Source organism: Callorhinus ursinus, unplaced genomic scaffold, assembly GCF_003265705.2.
Source record: "Callorhinus ursinus isolate GAN/ISIS: 27379988/994484 unplaced genomic scaffold, GSC_fseal_2.0 scaffold11, whole genome shotgun sequence".
NCBI lineage: Eukaryota > Metazoa > Chordata > Mammalia > Carnivora > Otariidae > Callorhinus > Callorhinus ursinus.
The window spans coordinates 24,000,065-24,019,239 of NW_027397073.1; the positions used below are offsets into that span (position 1 = coordinate 24,000,065).

The following is a 19,175-nucleotide window of genomic DNA, read 5'->3' on the forward strand; positions in this document are numbered from 1 at the left end:
GTGGTTTTGGAATATAGGTGAGGTTTGGTGGGGTGAGGTCCAGAGCCGACGACCATTCTTGAGACGTCTTTGGTGCAAAATGATGGCTTTATTAAAGCATGGGGACAAGGACCTGTGGGCAGAAAGAGCAGCTGCATCGGGGTCCTGAGGAGTGGTGATTATAAAGAGGAGTTGGGGAAAGTAAGGAAAAGGGAGATTTCGAAAGGGTTTTCATATGTTAAAGAGGACCCACCTACAAGAAACAAGACGCCTTGCCTTTGTCAAGTTAAGGTGGTTTTTCTCTCTGGTGAGGCATTAACATTAACAAAGCTGGGAGATTCCTGGAAGAATGCCACACATGTCCCACCCAGGAGTGGGGGGTAGGGGGAGGTTGCAAGGTGTCGGCTTAATGCTTTGTCTTCAGCTAGCCTTCTGCTCCCTCATCATATATATGACAGATGTTTACTAGACTTATCATGGTGATAATTTGCAATATATACAGATATTGAATCATTATGTCCTACACTTGAAACTAATATGTTATATGTCGATTACACCTCAGTTGAAAAATAAAAAAGGAATAGGAACTTTTTTAAAAAGATAAGTTCTAAGATTTATGGAATGTTAAAAAGCCAGAAGAAACCCTAGAGATTTTATAGAACTCCAGGCCTCTCTTAACACATGAGGAAACCTCCAGAGAAGTTTCAGAGTTGAGGCAGATAGTCTATTAACAGTCCTGGGCTAGAATGCGGGTCCCCTGACTTCTAGTTCAGTATTCTTCCTCCTGTACTACGCTCTTCCCACAAATCTTGGTGTTAAAGGGGATGTGAAGTCATTTCGTGGCAACACTTAGAGAAAAATAAAAAAGGGGGGAAATTACCACTTTCTGGAATACAGTGGCCAAAGTAGAAGACGTTTGGTTTCTAAGCATCAGGTAGGACCATGTTCAAAATTACATACAAGTAAGTATGTATTCTGTTAGTAAAATCTCCAGAAACTATCTGTATTCAGTCAATTGGGCTAGAATTTAACAACTCAATCATAACTCCTCTACTCTTTTTATTTACAAGCGAGGCACTTGTGAATCCATTTGCAGATAACTTCCCATAGGAGGAACTTGAGAGTTAAACCAAAGTTCACACTGCAAGTGAATGACAGAGTCTAGATTAGATTCCAATCCCGATCTCCTGACTTCTGGCCTAATATTCTTTCTGTGACCTCAGGCTACTGCTTGATTTTATAAAACACCTATTTTACCTGTCTGGACATTAGAGTATTATAAGAGAAGTGACTCCAAAACAGAAAGCTCTGGCAAAAGAATATCCCCTGACCAACAAATCTTTTTTTTTTTTTAAGATTATATTTATTTTGAAAGAGAGAGAGAAAGCGCCCGGGTGCACACATGCCTGGGGGTGTGGGCTGGGGCAGAGGCTGAAGGAGAGAGAATCTCAAGCAGACTCCCTGCCTAGCCCTGAGCCTGATCTCACAGCCCTGAGATCATGGGGAAAGCGCTTCTGAAAAAGGGCAACTGCAAAATACACTCTGCAACATTTACTTGTTTTTTCTTAAAGAGTGGGTGGGATCCAAGGAATCAAAGCAGAAGATGTGATGTAGGAAAGATGTTAGGGTTCGAAGCCGACGGCCAAGAAAATTCTTGAGACGTCTTTTGTGCAAAAAGGTGGTTTTATTAAATCACGGGGGCAGGACCTGTGGGCAGAAAGAGCCGCACCGGGGTTGTGAGGAGTGGCCCATTATATACTTCCAAGTCAGGAGGGGGTTAGGGATAGCCGAAGTCTCTAAGGAATTTGGAAGCAAGGTTTCCAGGACCTTGAGGGGGCTAGCTATTGTTGGGAAAATGTCATTTATTACCGTCTAATAAAACCTTAGTCATGAGACCCATGAGTATCAGTGGGTCATATGCTTGGGGGATGATTGCCCATATGTATCTTGGGGGATAGAAATAAAGGAGGTTTCCAAAGGAATTTTTATATGCTAAGGAGACTTTACAGGATTGCCTTTGCCCTTGGGAAAGTATTAACGTTGAGGCAGCTGAGTTCCTAGAGGAATGTCACTCTGTTTCAAGGACTTGTCAATGGGCTATAAGTAGTAAGGAAATTTAGTAATTGTTTTTTCTGCCTTTGTTTCCCACATCAGATGGACCAATGAGGAACACCTCTAAGTTATTTTAGGAACTAAAGCAACAAAACTCAAAGCTAAAATTTCTAATCAAGAGATTCTTCTAACAACTGTGGTTTGTCTTGTGGATTACCACCCCCCACTCCCCCTTTAGTGGAGAAGCATGACTTACTCCTGTAAACCAATTACTCCTCAACAAGAAACACCTTAGAACATAAGTTTTGAATCACATCCGTCTACCTGCAAAGCTCAGGGATGGAATGAGGCAAATACCCACAAAAACAAACACAAAAACCCAACAACAAAACCTCAAATGAGGACAAAGATTTGTCCAAAAGTGCCTGGGGCTGGAAAGGCTGGGAGACCATAAAACATGAAACACAACTGTGTATCCGAGCCCTGGTTTGTGTTAATATATGGGACAACCAGATAGTTTAAACCTCTGTGGCTAAGCCCGTTTCTCTATTTATATAGACAGCTATAGCACTGCTCCGTGTATAGGTACCAATATACTGCTTTGTCCTTTACGATCTTATTTGCCACACTAGGCTCAAACCACTAAACCAAGTTTTTCCACTAAGGCTAAGAACACTGCATCCAAGGCAGGGATGAGAAGCTTATCACACACTCACACTCACACATACCAAGTCTATCAGCCCTTGGGAGTCCACTTCCAGCTCTGCATTTATTTTATGCCATTGGATCTTTTATATGTGTTCTTTCACAATTTTCCTTATCATGGTAAACACAGTAAAAAAAATCTCAACACGTTCACACCTGGTTCTGGCTACCTGGTAGTATTATTTGTGTGCCGTTAAACAGGAGACCAGGGGCACCTGGGTTAACCAGGCGGTTAAGCGTCTGCCTTCCGCTCAGGTCGGTCCTGGGATCGAGTCCCGCATCGGGCTCTCTGCTGAGCAGGGCATCTGTTTCTCCGTCTGTGCTCGCTCTCTCTCTCTCTCTCTCTCTCAAAATAAATAAAATCTTAAAAAAAAAAAATACAGGAGACCAAAACCACAGAACAAGTGCACAGGTTGGGGTAATAGGATAGGAAATAGATATAAAAACACCGAAGTGCAGATTTCACAAGAAATAAGTGTCCACCCCCTAAGTCTGTAGCAGGCTACCTGCCATCACTACTATTCTTGGACCCCAAAGCAGGGCCAACACTGTTACTATTGAACCTAGGGTCCTTGTTTATCTCTCCCCTCCCTAGGTCAACAGGTCTCAGCCTCAGTTTCACGTTATAATCCCCTGGGTGCTTTTAAAAGTATCTACTGATACCCATGCCTTGCCTGCGCCTTTCTGGTTTAATTGGTTTGGTTCCACTCAAGCATTGGTATGTTAATCAAACTTTCCTGGTTATTCCAGTGTGCAGCCAAGGTTGAGAACTGCAGCCTTCGATACTTTCTCTGTTAAGGAACATACTATTTTAAGATAGCCCATTCTGTTTTTAAGCAGTTGTAATTGTTATAAATTTCTGTCTTATATAAAGACTTAATATAAGGATTTCTCGTACTTTGTATGTTTAAAAACCAACTGACCAAATTAGTTTTTATTCAAATAATAAACACCTGTATTACATAAAATATATGGTTTACCTGTATGCATTGTGTCCTACCTTAAGAGCCATATAGTTTATCATTTTCGATAGATTGCCCACATTTCCGTATATTTTGTCCTCCTTCTTATTGCTAAGATTTATAGAGGACATTCTTTTTCTTTTCCCTCCATTCCAGAGTTCTTCAGATGCTGCATATTTGGCCCGGCATGTTGGTTTGCGTGTGGGAGTCCCAAAAGAGATCCCAGCTCTGACTGTTAACAGACTCTGTGGCTCTGGTTTCCAGTCCATTGTGAGTGGATGTCAGGTATGGGCAACATTTTATTACTTCTCTGAAAATACGTTAGAAGCTATTGGAGGAAATGACCCACTTCAGTATAACACTGTAGGCTTTTATTTTATAGTGCTTTATTAGGAAAGGTCAGTATGTGCTTTTTTTCATGGAAAAGTATTCACAGGAAGAAAATATTTTCTTAAAAGCTATTCACGGATCTTTGAAGACATGCTAAATGGAATAAGGGAGTCACAAAAGGACAAATACTGTATGAGTTCACTTATATGAGTCGTCAGATTCATAGAGACAGAAAGTAGGACGGTGGGGGCTGGGGCTGGGGCTGGAGGGAATGAGGAGTTCACGTTTAATGGGTACTGAGTTCCAGCTTGCAGAGCCAAAAAGATGTCTGGGGATGAGTGGTGGTTGGTCACACAACAATGTGAAGTACTTAATGAACTGTACACATAAAATTGGTTACAATGGTAAATTTTAAGTTATGTATATTGTATCACAAATTTTTTTAAAAGCTAATCACAACTGTCATTTTTATCGAGTTCTTCCTATGTGCCCAGCCTATGCTAGATTTACATTCAGTATCTCACTTAATCTTCACAACCATCCAAGGAGGCAGGCAGTAGCCCTATTCCCATTTAACAGGCAAGGAAACTGATCAGTAAGGTGACTTAGAGGCAGAACTTGAACCCTGGACTGTGAGAGTTCCCTGTGAGGCAGTGTGAAACAAAGACTATAAAGCTAGGAAGAGAGTTGGAGGATTTAGGGGATGTTAAGAAATGTATTCCTTTTCTGGAAGCATTCTCATTCTTGATCTCCTAAAGCACTTTTCTTTTGACTGCTGTGATTCAGTGACCCCTTACACTTGACTTTCTGTGATGTGTACACTTGCCTCCCCTCTTTGACGATGTTTTAATCACTTTTGTATCTCCCTAGCTGCTCAATAAATATTTTAATGAGTCAAAAAAAAAATGTATTCCTTTTTAAGGGATGAATACTTGGGCAAATACATTTGTTCCCTTGAGCACAGGGAAAAGGGATACAATGAAATCCAATTTTATTTGTCCAGATCTTCCTTTCTTTACAGAATGAAGGATATGGACATATTGTAATGGATGAATTACTTTCATGTTAATTTATTTTTATAATGATATATCTGAAACAGTGGTCCTGATTTTTCTAGAAGTCACTGAGAACACTGGGCTCTGGAGGCTTGTTACTTGCTTCTTTTCTGAGAAATGCAAATAGTGGAAAGCGTTAGAAGGATGAAATGGGTTTCTCTTCATGAGCCTCCTCGATTAACCCAGTTCTTGTAAGTCTGTGGTCTGCTTCAGATTCCTCCATTAATGGGATAAATTCTACTTCCATCTTTTTAAAAGATTATCCTCAGCTAACAATCTGTATATTATGCCAGGCATTAATATCTCTGCTGATTTTCAAGATTTATATTGAGGGTAAGAATTATCATTCCTTGCCAAAATGTAGATAGAATTTGTCACTTGTGCACACACAATTGAAGTCTGTTAGGTTTTTCTCCCCTTGTATCTTGGGAATGGATGCTGGAGCTTTCGCTTTACAATTACTTGACAAGTATTTCCTTTTGAGAGTACTATTAGTTTACTGCTGAATACGTACCTCTGTTACAATAAAAGTTTTTTTTATTGTTGTTGCTCATTCGTTTTCAAATAGGAAATTTGTGTTAAAGATGCTGACGTTGTCTTGTGTGGAGGAACTGAAAGCATGAGCCAGTCTCCCTACTGTGTCAGAAACATACGTTTTGGAACCAAGTTTGGATCAGATCTCAAGGTTGGAACCATTCAAATGTTTGAAAATTATTTTTCATGCTTTTATGCTAATAATTTTAATAACACCATTTTGGGAGAGAGAAAACGAATTTTGGGGTTTTTTTGTTTGTTTTTTTAAGATTTTATTTATTTATTTTGACAGAGACAGACACAGTGAGAGAGGGAACACAAGCAGGGGGAGTGGGAGAGGGAGAAGCAGGCTTCCCGCCGAGCAGGGAGCCCGATGCGGGGCTCGATCCCAGGACCCTGGGTTCATGACCTGAGCTGAAAGCAGACGCTTAACGCCTGAACCACCCAGGCGCCCCAAGAAAACAAATTTTGAAACGAATTTTGTTACGAGATACAAATGACTTGAAATTTGTAAACTTTCAAAACCCCAGTTTGGTTTTTAGTTTTGACATTTTTACCCACATTTAAAAAATCCAAATAGGCTTTATCTCAGCACACCTCTGGTCGTGGAATTAGTATCTGGGGAGACAGAGGAAGGGAAGAGGCAGATAAAAAGATAGGCAGAGGTTGAAGTAATTAATTTCTCTACTGAATAAATGGTAAACCCAGTAATTAAATCTTTACCATGATTTATGGAAGTTTTATTCCTGGAGCAGTCTTCGTTGAATAGATATCATCATCCCAGAGAACGTTCTCTTTGGTTTTTTTTTTTGTTTGGTTGGTTTTGGGTTTTTGTTTTTTTTTTTAACATTCTCTTTGAATATAGACGATATTGTCCCAGATCAGTCAGATGAAAACTGATCACATCTTTGAGAGCTACGGCAAGGGAAGGACAATACTGATATAGAACACTAGGGTGCTGTCCCTCCCGTGTGAAAGGGCTAATGACATTCTCTGTTGTTAGCATTTTCCAACAGCATTGACTGGTTTACACTGTTCCCCCAGTTTGTCCCCTGGCCTTTTTGAAAGTTGGAAAGAATAAGATTTAGAAAATATGAGATAGTATTGTAGACACCCAAGTATATTTGAGAACACCTTGGGAAAGACAGGTCGGTGACTCGAAGGTGATGAGAGTGAAGACACAGAAGGGGCACCCTTACCAGAGCTGGATAATAAGTAACAACTTCACTGGATAATAAGTAACAGCTCTTCTGTTCTTCAAGGAACCTATGCGGGGTTCCTCATAGTAGCGGCGGGAACCAGCTGTTCTGTCACTGAAGGAGCTCACGCACACTCCTCCTGCAGAGCTCAGAATCCTGGGTCACAAAGGTGGCCACAGGGAAACATCGCATGAGGGCCCTGTGTTAGGTTTCTTACAAAATGTAGCCTTTGGGGTTTCTTTTCTTTTTTTTTTAAGATTTTATTTATTTGCGAGAGAGTGCACAGAGGGAGAGGGAGAGGGAGAAGCAGGCTCCCCGCCGAGCAGGGAGCCCGATGTGGGGCTCGATCCCAGGACCCTGGGATCATGACCCGAGCCAAAGGCAGATGCTTAACCGACTGAGCCACCCAGGAGCCCCGGGGGTCTCGTTTTTGACTGTAGGAAAACTTCCTGTGTCCTCTCCCTGCACATTTAGTGCTGTTGCCTCTCTTTAGAGCCCCACAGTTAAGAGGAAAACCTGTGCATTGGGTGTTTTTTTTTTAAATGTCCCAGAACCAAAGATGAATAGTGGTAATAGTAAATGCTATCAGAAAATCTAATTTTACTTTCATTTATTGGAACTATTATTTAAATGTAAAGATATTACAGCATATTACTTTCAAAAGATATGCTTTAACTGATCACTTTATTATTCTTGTCTCTTAATAGCTGGAAGATACTTTGTGGTCAGGATTAACAGATGAGCATGTCCGACTCCCCATGGGAATCACTGCAGAGAATCTTGCTGCAAAACATAATATAAGCAGAGAAGACTGTGACAAGCATGCCCTGCGGTCACAGCAGAGGTGGAAAGCTGGTCAGTGAGCTTGGATGTTAGAAACATCGACAGAAGAAACGGGGCGGGCAGGGGTGTGAAATGGGTGGAGGGAGTCAAAAGTTACAAAATAAAGGTTATAAAGTAAGTCCCGGGGATGTAATGTACAGCCTGGTGACCATAATTAGAGAGCACTGTGGCGCATGTCTGAAGTCGCTCATAGAGTAGGTCTTAAAAGTTCTCATCACAAGAAAAAACATTTTTTGCAGCTATGTCTGGGGACAGATGTTAACTAGACTTAAGCGGTGATCATCGTGCAGTCCTATATACACAAATATTACGTTGTATACCTGAAGCTAATATAATGTTATATGTCAGTTATACCTCGGTTTAAGAAAAATAGAGATTTTTGTCATTTTCAGGTTATAATGGTCATAAATTTACCTTTTGAAAAATCACATTTTTTCCACCATTCCTTTGTTTTTATATGAGTAGATATTCTATTAATGATTGCAAAATTTCTCTTTTGAAATATAGTAATATTACTTAAAAAGTGGCCTTGTTAATTGACCTTATCTGGCCACTTGAGTCCTGAACTGGTTCTGATGTCAGTAGGATACTCTACTCCGAGGGCTCTGTTAGACTGTGAGAGGCGAAGGCTCACAGGGGCTGCTGGGACAGAGCGGGTGTCCTCCTCTGTGAGGCATATCCTGTTCACAAGGAAGGATGGTTATGTTTGGAAAGGACCCATTGGGTATTCTTTTGTGCCTCCCTGCTCCCATTCCTAATTGAGAATCATTGCACCCTGACTCGAAGACTCAGAACTGCCTGTGGCCAGAGCTCAGGTGCCCTTGGTGTAACACCCCACGCTACTGTCAGACCAGTCCAAAGTGGGCAACATGACAGTATGGTGAGTTGAAGACATTTATTAGTCTCCTGAAAAAGATTTTTTAAATGAAACAATTATAAACGAGCAGCAACTCTTCTTTAGGGGCATTAAATACTTGGAACGGTGAAAATAAAGTCCATCTTAGTGTTTCAGAGGGAGAAGTGGACGGAGCCGATGCCAGCCAGTTCAGGCTCTGTGTTTTTCAGTTACACATGTAAAGTGGGAGGGTGCTGCTCCCGAGGCCAAGAGTCATGAGTTCTGTTTCTGTCTTCGCCGCATACAAGTTACCTGATCTCAGCCAAGTCATTTATTCACTGGGCATCTGTACAATAGAGATAAAAAAGATTTGCCTCCCCTGTTGCCCTAAGAGTTGTGAAAAACAGATGAGGGAAGTGTGTAGCCTGTTGTAAAGGGATATCAGAAGGAAGGTGGTCTCACTCCTGGCGTATCCTGTTTCTGAAGCGGCGGATTACTGTAGTCCATTCTAGTCTGTGGGGACGGAGGTAGGTCAGCTGGTTCACTTAGAACTGTGTCCACAATCGCTCACAGAATTTCTTCAGGTTGCTTGTCCTTAAATTTCAGTCATAGATCCCTTGGTGACCTAGATCGGTAACTTCTTTTAGAGACAACTTCTTTTTTCTTACCGTGGTAAGAAAGACACTTAACATCAACCCTACTGACCCTTAACAAATTTTTAAGTGTACAATACGTTATCATTGTACAACTTTGTAACTTTTAAATTACTTGTTATCTCACCCAGAGAAGTTTAAATGAGACATTAAATTTTACCTCGTGCTTTTATATCTGTAACAGACAAGGACTGCTGATAGTCTAGCGATACCTTGTAAAAAAAAACTTGTAGTAAAAAAGATCAAAATTAAAATTTTAAAAAGATGCAGAATGCATTTGCATAGATTTATGACAGTATATTAAGTCCTCCAACAGGCAATGTAAGCTGTGTACATGGAACAAAGGCTTATATTAAAGTAGCCTGTGAGGAAAGGGCAGAGCGGAAATTAAATTAAGAAGGATGTGTCTGATTTCATTTCGTGTATCTTCTTTTTCTCCCATTCTTATGATGGTCTTTCTCCTGTTTCAGCTAATGATGCTGGCTACTTTAATAACGAGATGGTACCAATTGAGGTGAAGACGAAGAAGGGGAAACAGACAATGCAGGTGGACGAGCATGCTCGGCCCCAAACAACCCTGGAGCAGTTAAATAAACTCCCCCCAGTATTCAAGAAAGAAGGAACCGTGACCGCAGGGAACGCCTCGGTAGGTGGCACCACAGATCATCTTGGACTCTTGCTGATGTGTTCAGTGCAAAGTAGTCACGTGGTATCTTTTGGATACTTCCCATGCTAGTCTTTAGCTATTTAGCTTAAGCTGGCGGTGTTCATATTCTGTTAATTGGGGTTGTCATAGTCCTAAACAAAATATTTTAACTCCCATATAATACTCTTCCAGTTTCTTAGTCTGTTCTGAATATTATGAGGAATCTAGAAGGAAATCTACTTGGTTATTCTTTCAGTTTTCACAGGTTGGTTGGTTGGTTTGTTTTTCTGATGTATACAACTCATCAGATTTCTTACATCTCCCCACATCTGGACATAAGCTTTTCCTGGACATATTTCCCGTTTTCCCTTGGTGAGGTTGGATTCTGTGCCTAAAACAATTTCTGACCCAGCGGAGCATTGCCAGCACTAGTCGTAGCCCAGATCGTGGTGCTGCTGCTTACGTATTACCACAATCCTAACACTACCCCCGTTAATTCACACCTTGATTTACTGGGTCCTTCTGCCCTCTAGTCAATCTTCTGTTTTTGTTTCCCAGGGGGTATCTGATGGTGCTGGAGCTGTTATCATAGCTAGTGAAGACGCTGTTAAAAAACATAACTTCACACCACTGGCAAGAATTGTGGGCTATTTTGTGTCTGGATGTGATCCTTCTATCATGGGTATTGGTAAGTTTGTAGTGAAACAAACTGGTTCTGTTAGTTTCTAGAGAGAAATCTTCTTTGCCATTCAGATACCTGAAACGGTAGCCAAATCAAGATCACTTGTGGAGAAAAGGAAACTGGTAATCAGTTATTTAAACAAATCTAGAAAACCTGTGCCAGGCACAATAGGAAAACCAAGACTGTGTAAACTGCTTGTGGGTAGTAATCGCGTCTCACTGTCCATTTGAGATATTTAAAACTGGCCCCCAGTGTATAACAGAAGAGTTACCAGGTGCTGACCAGATGAGAGAACAGGCAAGAAGAGATCCTGGGGCGAAACAGAGATGGCTGAATGCTGGGTGTTCTGCATGCGGTCTCTGGTGTGTCTCATTTCCTTTTCCCACAACCTCTTTGTGAAGGAGAAAATGGAGGCTTAAGGAGGTTGACTTGTCAAGTTCCAGACCAGTAAGTGATGGAGGCAGAATGGGAACCGGGCCTCTCTAATTCAAGTGCTCTTCTCACCGTGTTGTCCCGGAAGTCAAAGTCACGCCCACCTGGCTCAGCTGCGGCTTCATAGGAAAAATGAAGAATTATAGTGTATCTTGATTGGCAAAGATTAACAGGAGAGCTCCCTACAAATGTGTATAGTTGACCCTTGAACAACATGGAGGCTAGGGGTGCCAACCGTCATGCAGTTGAAATCCAAGTATAACTGTTGCTTCCCCCCAAACATAACTACTAATAGCCTGCTGTTGCCCAGAAGCCTTACCCATAACATAAGCTTTTAACACATAGTTTGTATGTTATATATGTACTATATTCTTATGGTAAACTGGAGAAAAGGAAATGTTATTAAGAAAACTGTAAGAAAATACATTTATAGTACTGTACTGTATTAATCAAGAAAATCTGCATGTAAGTGGACCTGTTCAGTTCAAACTTGTGTTGTTCAAAGGCTAGTCTTTCTTGGCTTGAAAAATATGAATTAGAAGGAGGGGCGCCTGGGTGGCTCAGTCGTTGGGTGCCTGCCTTCGGCTCGGGTCATGGTCCCAGGGTCCTGGGATCGAGCCCCGCATCGGGCTCCCTGCTCCGCGGGAAGCCTGCCTCTCCCTCTCCCACTTGCCCTGCTTGTGCTCCCTCTTTCACTGTGTCTCTCTCTGTCAAATAAATAAATAAAATCTTAAAAAAAAAAAAGAATTAGAAGGAGAACAAAGAGCTTTTTGCTCGTTGCACTCCTAGGAACTTCAGATGATGCTGAATTTTAATAATTTCTGTCATCATTCTCCAGGAGCAGAATTGATGAGGAGCTTCACTTACAAAAATATTAGTGCCCAGAGGTTTTGTCCTATCCCACATAGACCCTCATAACCCCAAAGAAAAGACTATCCTAGAGCTAGATTCAGATTCTCGATGGGTCCAGGGATTTTTCTATGAACTTAGGCCTTTTCTAACTAATTGGGTTTTGAAGTAGGTCCCAAGGTAGAAGGGAGATGACCTGTTGCTCACCTGTGTTCTCAGAGATCCTTCAGTGTACGCCTCAAGGTTCTGCTCAAGTAATACCACTTGTGCTCATTTGGGACTAAGTTAAAACCCAACCATATTTGCTGCCATGTCCATATTGTGTTGCTTTCACTGTGTTTGAGATTACTTTAACCAAAACTGCAAGCTATGTAACCATCTATTAAAAGTCAATTTTTTCTATATTTCAGCCTTAAAAGCTTATTAGCTTTTAGCCACTCGCTATTGGTAAAACACTGCTTTTGTTTTAGAGATGGAAGGTAGCTTCAAAAATTAAATGTCTGTCTATTGCTATGGCATTTATCACTTTAGTGTCTAGAACAGTGGTTTCCCAGACCCCAAATGATCATCAGAATCTACCCATCACCCCACCCCAAAAGATTTTGTTTCAGTAGCTCCAGGGTAAAGCCTGGAGAGTATGGGTTTTTTAAGTGTACCTGGATGGTTTTGATGATCAATCAAATTTATCTGATATAGGTAAGTAGTAAGTTTATAGTTCTTTTTCAGTTTAACCTCACTGAATAGGTTCTGATACATTAACATAGTGAGCAAAGAAAATGTGGCTTTCCTTCCTTCTCTTCCAGGGTCTGGATGTTGGCCCTGTAGTACAGTGAACACCATTGTGGTGGAAGGATTGTTTTTTTTTCCCTCAGGGCTTGAACAGAGCCATAAATGCCAAATGTCTCAGTGTCAGATGTCCCTTCACCTACACAGCTGTCTGTCGGTTGTTGTATAGGATTAAACAAGGTAACTACATGGAGTGCCCCAAATGAATAAACAAGGGAGAGTGGTAATTGAGTGGTGGGGATTGATTCATCAATCCAATTTCTAAGAATAGTTTCCTTGGTTATGTAGTTATCCAACATCAAGCAATCCTTAGCCTTGCAAGAGTAGCTGCTGACCCAGAAAAGGTCGGAAAGCTGGGACTTGAGACTAGTAATGGCTCACAGGAAGGACACAAATGGAAAGACAGCGCTCCCTGGAACTCCCCAGGGGTGGCAGTGGTGGGTAAGCTTTGAACCGCTACAGCTGAAGCAGCTGTGGTTTTATCTTTTACTGGGCTTTATTTGTAGAAAGGATTCCAATGGTTAAAAACCAGTTCAAACCACTTCTGATGAGAAGCTTAGAGCCCAAAAAAGGTGCCCAAGCTCACATAGCTATTAGTGGTAAGACTAGAAATGAGGTCTCCTTTTCCCAACAAGAATACTATAACTTTCTGAGTCCAGTAAAAATGTTGTGGGAACAATCCTTTAAAACAGGTTGTGGCCGAGTGTATTGTTAACAACTGACTGTAACGATTCTAAGTTAACCAGAGTGCCCTTGAGTCTTGCTTACTATGGATATGAAGACAAGGGGTTGTGTAGAGTGTAGTGTAGTTGTGTAGAGTGTACACCCTCGGCTTTTAATTCTGTCTATCTGATCCCTGTAGGATACTTCATCCCCTGACCTTGCCAGCTAACCGACGCTCTGCTGTTGACCATCTATCCTATTTTTGTGCCTTAGACATACAAAGAGAATCTGGAACTAGCTTCTGTGTTAAATTGGTAGCCAGACTGAAAAGGGCTAACTGGATGCCCTCCAGCAGTAAGCAGACTGTTGTCCAAAGAACATTTTAACTGGGTGACAGAGTACATTGTATTTAGATTGCATTATGCTTTTCTTGTAAAGACCGATTTCCCCTATTACTTTAGGCATATTTATGAAACTTGTTGCAGAATATTTGACTACTTAAATTCAATAGAACGTAACACATATATTTTTTAGACGTTTATGGCAATTTCATTCTCTAAGAATAGATAGTGAAGTAGATAAATCTTCTTCAGCCAGGTTTTTTACCTTTTGGGAAAAAAATACCAATATACTTAAAAATTTTGAGCAGCATTAAACTGGCATTGGTGATCATCAGTAAGCTGGGAGCTCAAGTTTCAGAAGTCTTATTAGGTGGATTTGCATTTCTGCAGTGGGGGTTTTGTTTTGTTTAAAATCTCTGCCTACCATTGGCATCATGAACATTTCTTTGCTTCTGGTGTCCTTTCCCTGAAGTGCCTTGTGGCTTCCTGCTTTGCTGTGCCCATGTGGAGATGGTGCTGTCTTTTGTCCAGATGGGCCTGAAAATCCAGGGAGTGGCCACAGCCACTTCTCTACTAGGAATGCATGTGATTTGTGTCCCAGGAGAGCCCTCAGTCTGACTGGACTTTTGGTATGAAGCATGATCTGTCAATGACTGCAAAACCCCATAGAGGGCTCCTTTGGGTCTCTGAACTCTTAAAGCCATTTCCGGTGGAACTTTCCATGTGAGCCTCTCATTTACAATTTTGCACAACCAGCTTTTCACTTTGGTTCTGTTTTCTGTTTTTTTATTGTCACATCATTGAATAATGTGCTATCAAGGTAGTAAGATTTGTGGCTATAACTGTCACGTTATTTCTTCCTTAACTGTTGAGTAAGGAGGAGAAATTTGATACTTAATATAAGGTGAAACTGATTTTGCTGTTATATAGGTCCTGTCCCTGCCATCAATGGGGCACTGAAGAAAACAGGGCAGAGTCTTAAGGACATGGATTTGGTAGAGGTAAGTGTTACACTATTTTACATGAATAAGCCATTTCTATAGCATAAATGGCTTTAATGTGGTATTTTGCAGCTTTTTTTTTGTTTCCGTGCCTTTCCAAATGATGTGCATCTAAGTATTAATTTTGTTACATGCTTTGGGTCGGTACTTTCCTCTACCTGATTAAAATGCTTTATGTATTTTTGAAGAATTAAAACAGTCTGATTTCTCCTACTAAAATATGAATTCCTAGAAACTTGTTAGAACCTGATAAGAATATTGCATTTTAGACTACCAATGTGCTTGTTGAATTGAACTGAATATTATATAAGGTGGGTGAAAAATAAATAATATACATTTTACATTTGGGGACGATTTGAAAATTTTACATAATTAAACATATGCTGCTTGACATTGGGAAATCACTAATATAACAAAGGAAATCTCTTCATTTAAATTGGTAGAAAAGGGGCTTCTCACTCGACACAGGTGTGATCTCCTGTGGTAATCTCTCATCCAGGAAACCATGGTTTTAGACAAACAGCTTATCCTTATATCTCTTCTTCCATTCTTAGAGCCTCAAGGGGGCTGCTTAATTATCATACTTATATTAGCAAATAATGTCCCTGAATTTCTGACTCTAGATTTCACACTTAAAACTCTGTTTAAATATGTCAGCTCTGCAAAGCTGTTCATAATCATTTATAGATGTGTATGTACTCAAGGACATAGCTCTCAGTACCTTGATATGATTGTCTTTGGGACTTTTGACTATCGTGTGGTAGTTTTTCCTCAGTTCAAAAACCTAGTTTTGCTAGTTCATATTCCAGGTCTCTTAGTACCGCCTTAAACATAACCATATAAAATGGAAAAATAATGTAGGACCTAAGGACAAACAAAGCACCATCTTGGAAAAACACAAACTATAGTAGGAAAGAACACAAGGCTGGATTTTGATCTCAACTCTGTAAAAGTTACCTTTCTTAAAATCAGTTTTCTTGGGCGCCTGGATGGCTCAGTTGGTTGGGTGGCTGCCTTTGGCTTGGGTCATGGTCCCGGAGTCCCGCGTCGGGCTCCCAGCTCAGCAGGGAGTCTGCTTCTCCTTCTGACCCTCTCCCCTCTTGTGCTCTCTCTCTTTCTCTCTCAAATAAATAAAATCGTAAAAAAAAATCAGTTTTCTTACCTATAAAATTTTCTAGCTAAGATCATATGAAATTATAGTGCTATGAACTTGAAGGAAAGTAATTCTCACAGCCAACCTTGTTAAGTAAATACAATATGATACTTTCAGATCTGCCAAATTTTAGCATGGTAACCATTCCTCTATGTATCTGGTTCTGAAGGTTTATCCTGGTTGTGTGTCAGTTTCTTCTTGGAAGAATGGCTAGTAGTACTGGGTAATACAATAATAGGAGCAACCATCTACTGAATGGTTGGTATGTGTCAAGTAATACACCAGACACTTAATACCCATGATTTCATTTAACCTTGAGAATAACTCCTAGGATGTACTACAGTCACATTTTACTATTTAAGGAACCTTGAGTGTCAAGAGCTTAAAGAACATGCATACAGCCAAGATTTGAACCATTCCTTTGGCTCCAGAACCTGTAGGCCATCTCCCACTGCCTCTACAGGTATCCATTTACAACATTGCTGAGGATTTCTTTTCTCCAAGGGATGCATTTGACTTAAAGTATCAGTTAGTAAATACACCCATTTTCAAACCTGTTATCTTTACAAAGAGTGGTTGAAGATAAATTAAAATAACATCGTAAGGTAGTTTAAATAGGAAAAAAAAAGAGCAGCAAAAGTAGTCATCAGTAGGACTGGACAATTGTCAGTTAAAAGTCAAATTACGAACAAGGATTTTTATCTGTGTTTTGATTATTTTTAGGTGAATGAAGCTTTTGCGCCTCAATACTTAGCAGTCGAGAAGAGTTTGGATCTTGACCCAAGTAAAACTAATGTGAATGGTGGAGCCATTGCTTTGGGTCATCCCCTGGGAGGATCTGGAACAAGAATTATGGCGCACCTGGTTCACGAATTAAGGTATTTGCTAGAAATTGTTGCATTTCATATTTGCCATCTTGGGTAAAAATGCATGGATTTGGGTTTCCTCAGAACAGTCCAGCATTTTCCATTCTTCCTCATATCCCCCTGTACTGCTTCTCACCAGGAACAAGGTATTTGGGGGTACCTCTTTTGGGCTGACCTTATCTGACTCGGTTGACTTGTCAGTGGCGTTGCACTTGGGATGTGCACGCTTCCTCATGTTTGCCGTGTGCTCACTGAGCCTCTGGCCCCTCCCCAGCGCTGTCCCCACTGCCGCCAGGACTGCACCTCCTCCCCCTCCTGCCCCATCCCCACCACCCAGCACTGGTGCACCAGTGATCTGCAGCCAGCCCTACTGAAGACTTCAGTCGTTGTGGTGTACTTATACTCCAGTGCCAGTTACAGGAGTGAGATACAGTTCTTTATTTTATTTTATTTTATTTTTAAAGATTTTATTTATTTATTTATTTGAGAGAGAGAATGAGATAGAGTATGAGAGGAGGGAGGGTCAGAGGGAGAAGCAGACTCCCCGCTGAGCAGGGAGCCCGATGCGGGACTCGATCCCGGGACTCCAGGATCATGACCTGAGCCGAAGGCAGTCGCCCAACCAACTGAGCCACCCAGGCGCCCCTATTTTATTTTATTTTATTTTTTTTGACAGACAGCGAGAGAGGGAACACAAGCAGGGGGAGTGGGAGAGGGAGAAAGCAGGCTTCCCGCGGAGCAGGGAGCCTGATGAGGGGCTCGATCCCAGGACCCTGGGATCATGACCTGAGCCGAAGGCAGACACTTAACGCCTGAGCCACCCAGGTGCCCCGAGATAGTTCTTTAGGAGAACAAACAAAATATTGGGAGGATTCTGAGCTGGATGCTGTCATTTAAGAAACCTGAGCAAACTGCTAGTTTGGGTCTGAGCTGAGTGTTTCCCTCACTTGTGCAAGGGCTCCAGAAGAGCCCCTCTGCAGTTCTGATACTTCTCAGTTTTAATACAAGAGCTCCTCCTTCTGGTACTGGGTATTTTGGACCATTTTGCTCTGTTAGGAAGAAGCAAACAAAACCAAATACGTCAGGCCAAAAAAGTCACTCTGGCTCCTATTAGGTTAAGGTAAATGGGATTCATTTCATTTCTTTTTTTTTTTTTAATTTTTTTTAAGATTTTATTTATTTATTTGACAGAGAACACAAGCAGGGGGAGTGGCAGGCAGAGGGAGAGGGAGAAGTGGACTCCCCACTGAGCAGGGAGCCAGACGTGGGACTCGATCCCAGGACCCGGGATCGTGACCTGAGCTGAAGGCAGACGCTTAACTGACTGAGCCACCCAGGCGCCCTTCATTTAATAATTCACGGAGTTGAAATGAGTGACGTGCACCAAAATGTTCCCAGGTGCTTTTCTCTTGGATTGAGGAGCGAGAAGAGACTGTGGTTTAGAGGGGTCTAATTTTTATGAAATGCTTCCAAATCACCTACCTGTTCAAATGGGCAGACTTCATGACTGCAGTTCCACTAAAGTGCCATGAAAATCTGAATCTGTATAAAAATCAAAGAGGCTGGCTGCTCACTCCCCCTTCTTCAGCTTCCTTTTTATCCCCATGACAACCTGGCCTCTCTCCTTTCTCACAACATACCTCAGCTTCTAGATGTGTTTCAGCCTCTCTTCTGTGTTACTACTTCCTCTTAATAAATATATTCAGTCTTCTGAGTTCCTTGTGTTGTGACTATAAACCAAGATTGAGGATTGGGGAAAAGATTGAGACGCTGAGCTGAATGAGGGTGAATAATGCGATGGGACCATTATTAATTCTATGTCATTAATTTTCTAATTAGCTCCGTTTTTTTATTTGAGTAGATTTCAGCCACCGCTTTCTCTTCTAGGCGTCGGGGCAGGAAATATGCTGTTGGATCAGCTTGCATCGGAGGTGGCCAAGGCATTGCCGTTATCATTGAGAGCATGGCCTGAGGGGCAGGGGGCCCAGCGAGGCCCCCCTCGTACCGCGCTGGGTCAGGCCGCAGCAGAGCAGGTGGCCTTCGGAGCAGCGGCAAAACCAGACGTGCCCTCTACCGCAAGTGGCTGAGTGTGATTAAGGGATAATGAGGCAAAGATGTATTTCTGCACAAAAATCCAACTACAGAGGCCTTAAAAGAAATTGTATTCTCTTGCCATGTAATTACCACGTATGCCTTAGATAATATGATTGCAAGAAAAATGGAATAAATACTGCTTTTAACTTCAGCTGATCCTTTCTGTCATTTCTTGGATTTTTAAAAATCTTTTAACTGAGGAAAAATACACATACCATAAAATTTATCGTCTTAACCATTTGTAAGTGGCTTAAATACATTTCCCACTGTCGTGCAACTGCCGGTTGCCTCCATCTCCGGGACTCTTGACCGGCAGAGCTGAGACTCTGCCCCCATTCAACACGGACTCTCCTGCCCCCCAGCCCCACGCCGGCAAGCACCATTCTCCTTCCTGCCACTAAGAATCTGACCACTCCAGGCCCCTCACAGAAGGCGAATCCCTACAGGAGCCGTCCTTCTGTGCCTGGATTATCTCAGCCAGCATCCAGCCCTCGGGGTTCACCCATGTCCTATCA

At 41.6% G+C, this 19,175-nt stretch overlaps 1 protein-coding gene across 1 annotated transcript; it reads left to right on the plus strand.

Annotated features, from left to right (window-relative positions):
* The first annotated feature begins 3,857 nt into the window (after positions 1–3,857).
* ACAA2 (acetyl-CoA acyltransferase 2) lies at positions 3,858–18,803 on the plus strand. The gene is made up of 8 exons (XM_025886494.2): positions 3,858–3,983; positions 5,652–5,768; positions 7,524–7,671; positions 9,618–9,793; positions 10,352–10,481; positions 14,477–14,547; positions 16,424–16,578; positions 18,454–18,803. The coding sequence occupies exons 2-8, from the start codon at positions 5,703–5,705 to the stop codon at positions 18,536–18,538; spliced, it is 831 nt and encodes a 276-aa protein (XP_025742279.2). The 5' UTR covers positions 3,858–3,983; positions 5,652–5,702; the 3' UTR covers positions 18,539–18,803.
* The last annotated feature ends 372 nt before the right edge of the window (positions 18,804–19,175 follow it).

Coding starts and splice junctions, on each gene's coding strand:
- ACAA2 (XM_025886494.2), top strand. CDS start 5,703: ATGAGCCAGTCTCCCTACTGTGTCAGAAACATACGTTTTGGAACCAAG. Junction 7,672..9,617: donor ACAGCAGAGGTGGAAAGCTG/GTCAGTGAGCTT, acceptor CTCCTGTTTCAG/CTAATGATGCTGGCTACTTT. Junction 16,579..18,453: donor CACCTGGTTCACGAATTAAG/GTATTTGCTAGA, acceptor TTTCTCTTCTAG/GCGTCGGGGCAGGAAATATG.